At 40.0% G+C, this 4,954-nt stretch overlaps 1 protein-coding gene across 1 annotated transcript; it reads right to left on the bottom strand.

Annotated features, from left to right (window-relative positions):
- Window positions 1–251: 251 nt before the first annotated feature.
- On the bottom strand, window positions 252–2,844 carry LOC110507452 (mRNA decay activator protein ZFP36). Its single transcript, XM_021587455.2, has 2 exons — window positions 2,694–2,844; window positions 252–2,430 (listed from the first exon to the last, which is right to left on the bottom strand). The coding sequence occupies exons 1-2, from the start codon at window positions 2,724–2,726 to the stop codon at window positions 1,372–1,374; spliced, it is 1,092 nt and encodes a 363-aa protein (XP_021443130.2). The 5' UTR covers window positions 2,727–2,844; the 3' UTR covers window positions 252–1,371.
- Window positions 2,845–4,954: the final 2,110 nt, after the last annotated feature.

Below are 4,954 nucleotides of genomic sequence, written 5' to 3'. Positions count from 1 at the left end.
AATACTGGACCGATCACCCAATTTGTGTTGACATAACAGCCGTCTCCAGAAAGATAAAGACTGGTTGCACACAGGTTACAGTGAGGAATTGAGAGCTTCTTCTTTTTCGATTTTTGTATTGTTAAGCCATGTATTCTGCCCTCATATTTCATGTCTGTTTGTGTTGTCATCAAGTAGTAAGAAAGGTTTTCCTTATTGAATCAAACTTGAGACAAACTGTAAAACTGTCAAAAAAACAAACAATTAAATGCAAGAAATTACATTTATTTATCATTTTCATTTATTTCTCTTGTTTAGGCGATCAAAAATAAATTCATATTTTTTTCTCAATAATTCACACATCGTTTTTACAGACCCTGACAAGTTCTTGATAAATAAGTACAAAATACATTGGTATTACCACAATAAATATCATAATAAATATATTAGTTAAGTCTTTACAATTACAAAAAGCAAAGAAAGGCAAATAAGTCAACCTATCGTCTATGGAAATACTGTGATGTTACAGTCCCTGATGAAATAGAAGTCACCTACTACAGTTGAGTAAAGACCCAACCAGGGTTGTCAAAACATTATGGAACAAAACAGGTCTCTCAATAAATGGCAAAGGCTACACAAATACCCCCTCCTAGATCTGTGACATACACAGACGGCGTACTAGCACCTTCTCACTTTTGTCACAGATGTGTTAAAATATGACGAGTCCAAAAATAATAAGTCCAAAAATAATATGAAAAACTGTTCTTACACAAAGAATTTGGCAAAAGTAAAAAAAAAAAAAATTAAAAAAGAAGTGTAAAGCTTTGGTTAAATGCTACAGAGAGACTAGTCTCCCAATACCTAGTTTAAAGTGCATATCACAGTGAGAGAATGTATTGTCGTCATTTTCCCTGTCACATTGATGGTTTGAATAGTTTTTGGTATACACATGAATACCAACAGTATAAACAGACCTGACAAACAGTTCTGTCAGCTTACTAAATGGAGGGGAGTCTTTTGTTTCAAATGATCATATATTTAAAGGACTAATCGAAGTAAGGCTACTAGGTCCTTCTCCTATTGATTGAGACAGGTAAAGATACTTAACGTTTGTTACTATCATAACCATCAAGGTCATTTTTAAAGAAAGCAATTAATGGAAGACAAGATGTATAGATAAATGAAAATATACATAATTATAAAAAATATACAGATTTTGATAGAAGTTTGAGTACCAAATAAATGTCACTGAGCAAGTAATTTACTAATATAAATAAACAGTATAAAGTGTTGATGCGCATCATATTGATAGGATTTCTGATTTGTGTAAGCAGAACCTTCACAATTGATCAAGGTTCGGGTGTTGGATTGTCTTTATGTGGTTTGGGTTTCTTAGTCAGAGAGTGACAGACGCGCAAAGACGGTGAGGCGCTTGTTGCCAGCCCCATCAAATGTGGGGGACTCTGAACCGCTGGTGCTGCCTGTGCTGGTGTAACTATCCCGATCTGAGAGGGAATCTTCAGAAGAGAAGCGGTGGAGGTTTTGCTGGGTGATGTAGACGTTGTTGCGGTCCTCCGCGTACGATTTGTTCAGAGTGTCTGGGAAGTTATTTCCGTGGCCACAAACGCAGCGTGAGGGCTTCTGTGGCTCAACTATCATAGGGATGTTGTGGATGTCACCAACACTGGGTCGGCTCTGACAAAACTGAAATGTGTCGCGTTGGGTGTCATTGAACACTGGGGAGAGAATGTCCGCAGGGGGTGGTGACACCGAGGGCGCACGGGTGAAGCCAAGGGGGTCGTGGAGCGCAGGGGGAGGAGAGCTGCGTGATCCCATGAAACCTGCGAAACTGACGCTCTGACGGAGCTGACGTGGGCTCTGATCAGCAAGTGCTTGGTTGTGGAACTTTTGGGTTAAGGGGGTGAGCTTCTCTTCATGAATGAAGTGACAGCGGGCTCCATATGGGCAGTAGCCAAAGTTGTAAAAGGTGCGGCAGGCCTCCGTTTTGTATTTTGGGTGCCTGTACAAACCACGCAGCTCAGGCTCTCCATGGGCAAACTGACACTTGCTCCCATATTTACAGCTGCCGTTCTCCTGGAAACTACGGCACAGTTCGGTCTTGTAACGGTTGGAAGGGAGAGGTGTCGGGTTGTTCAGTGGGGGAAATCCAGGCGGTGGAGGCACTTCATCCAGGGTCTTCATTTTACCGAAGGAGAGTACACTGGATTCGGTCAGACTCATGGAGCGGTCAGGTCTGAAGGAAACCTGTGGTTGACTTGGAGCCATCTTGCTCCAAATGTCAAGTGGCCAGGGGGTATCATCGTTCAATTGCTCAGAGCTTAGACTATGGCTCTTTGGTGAGAAGAACGAAGTTGAACGGTTGAGACGAGGTACCATCGGTTGAATTTGTTTCTGGGTGAATGGTTCAGCTAAACCCAGATTGATCAGATTCTGTGGAGAGAAATATAACAGTCAATAAATCACGTTATATCATATAATAGCCTACTCACGATGCAGAATTGTAGCATATGCTCTGCTCCTCAGAAGCTTAATCGTTAAATATGTTTTGTGAATATTTCAACATGTAATCAAAGTTGAAAGTAGCCAACAACTAATAAAATAGTCTAATTGTGTTTTTGTTACGCACCAAATGCATAACCATAGCTTATACTACTGATCTGAACATACATATAACCCCAGTGAATAAAACTTACCCTCGTGATAATATCGTCGATCATATCTGACATGCTTCTATGTATTCTTGTCCGTTGAAAAGTTTTAGTTCGCCTGTCACTTTCAGCTGCAAGACACGGGCGATTGCGCTGCGCTGTTACTGAAGGACTAGCCCTTTTTATAGTTTATTTCTGGCGGCAGGCGGGGTTTCCTGTGCTATCTTCCCGGACACCACTCCCGTAAAGTTTCATACACAGCAACCAGGGTTTGTCGTAAAGCCATGTTTTTGTATTTTTAAATAGCTGTGAAATGTTTGAGTTTCCCCAACATTCAAACATGAACGCATCATATAGACTAGGGCTACATAATACGCCCACAAGTAGTGACCCACTTGTTCATTATTTTCCTATGTTCATTCGATTTTAAGTTACGATGACGACTAGTTTTGGGATAGTAGGCTATGATTAACTACTTCGTTCCTGGTCACATTTCCCCCCAAGGCTGTTACCAGAATCACCCCATACTTTTTCCTCATTGGTTTCTATGCGTGAGACCTGCTCTCTGTTTTTAATTCTGTCTTTAATAATATATTTTCCAGTCTTTACTTTCATTTCCCAACAGTTATAGGCTAGCCATCGAAGGAGGGAGAGATAGTTATTTATATACCCTTATGCAATAGGAATATATATATGCCAATGTGCATTATTTAAAGTCAATGTTTTCAATTGCACCTTCAGACAATTACGCTCACATTTTGGCACAAAACAGACATGGTCAATTTCATGTAGCCTAGATTTAGTTGGAGACTGAATGGTGGTCATGTAGACTATAGATCTAACAAGGTGGCCTAAAATGTATCTGTGTTTCCATCTGTATGTCCATTTTCATGACAATGTCATGACAGGTGATATGAATCCATTTAGGCAATGACTTTAGTAAGATCTTACTGTAACAAATAACATTATCCAGTAATCAGTCTAGACTTGAAACACAGGGTTTATCAGGATACGGTTTAGTTTCTATTTGTGATATCATGTAGGGTTTGCTAAGTCATGTGTGTGGTACCATGACAAGGCTCAATTAGGCTATGTAAGTATTTTTTTCCCCATCTGTGTTACTGGTAGCCCAATGGTAAACAGACAATGTGATTACTAATCCCTCGATAGCAGGAAACTCTTGGATAATGACTATGTTTCTGTTTCTGCTATTTAACCATCAATGAAACCATGGGTCTATCCCTTGCCTGACATAGCACTGTTCACACTAGTGAGAAACGCATCTGAATTTGTGTGGCTAAATAAGTCATTTTGGCATTAACTCAGCGACTAACTACCATTGGCTAACACCAATAAAGTAGGCGCAACAATGGCCCGATTTTAAAGTGTGGAATAACCCACTCTGCCTTGATTAGTAGACTACATTCTGAGAGTATTTTGTACATTAGTTGTGCTACACTTGCTCATGTAAATAGTGTCAAGTTGAAGAAGTTGAGAGGGTTTAAAAACATATCCAGTCAAAATATATCCAGGGACAGTGTCCCATGGATCAACTGGATCATGTTGAGTTGATCTACAGTTCTTAGAGGTGACTGTATCTCTATTTGTCATGTGGGTTTGTTGTCACACAGTTCATAAGTCTAACAAGGAAGTGCGATAGAAAGTCACATATTTACTTTGAAATGCTTACACTTGGATGTGCGTTGAGCTCTTTCAATTGAGTCATTTGATTGCCAAACTACCTAATGGCAGAAGGAACACTGTTTCAACTATTCAATGTTTGAGGATACTGCTCATTTCACTTGGACCCTATCACTCCCTCAAAATGCTTATACATTGACTTCAGCACCGTTGTTGCTGAATAGTGTTTTTGTATAATCTGGTTGTGTCCTAAACTCTATAGCCTATAGTTAACTCAGTATTAAGGTTGTATTATGGAGACGATGTGAGGGGAAATGGGTGCAGAGACTGGCCTAACATGATGTTTAGTATCTGCTGTATACATATTCGTGTAAGCCAACTCCTCATTGCCTATATAGCCAAAGGGGTGGATGTGGAACTGAAACACAAACTTGAGGCAGAAACACTCTATGTCCCACCCTCTCAATACATATTATGTCAGTTTCCCACCTTAGTGGTCACAGTGTACCTTTCCTTTACATTAATGTCACCTTAGTGGTCACAGTGTACCTTTCCTTTACATTAATGTCACCTTAGTGGTCACAGTGTACCTTTCCTTTACATTAATGTCACCTTAGTGGTCACAGTTTACCTTTCCTTTACATTAATGTCACCTTAGTGGTCAC

Source organism: Oncorhynchus mykiss, chromosome 27 (genome assembly GCF_013265735.2).
Source record: "Oncorhynchus mykiss isolate Arlee chromosome 27, USDA_OmykA_1.1, whole genome shotgun sequence".
In the NCBI taxonomy this organism is placed as follows: domain Eukaryota; kingdom Metazoa; phylum Chordata; class Actinopteri; order Salmoniformes; family Salmonidae; genus Oncorhynchus; species Oncorhynchus mykiss.
This window is presented reverse-complemented; position numbering and strand designations above follow the sequence as displayed.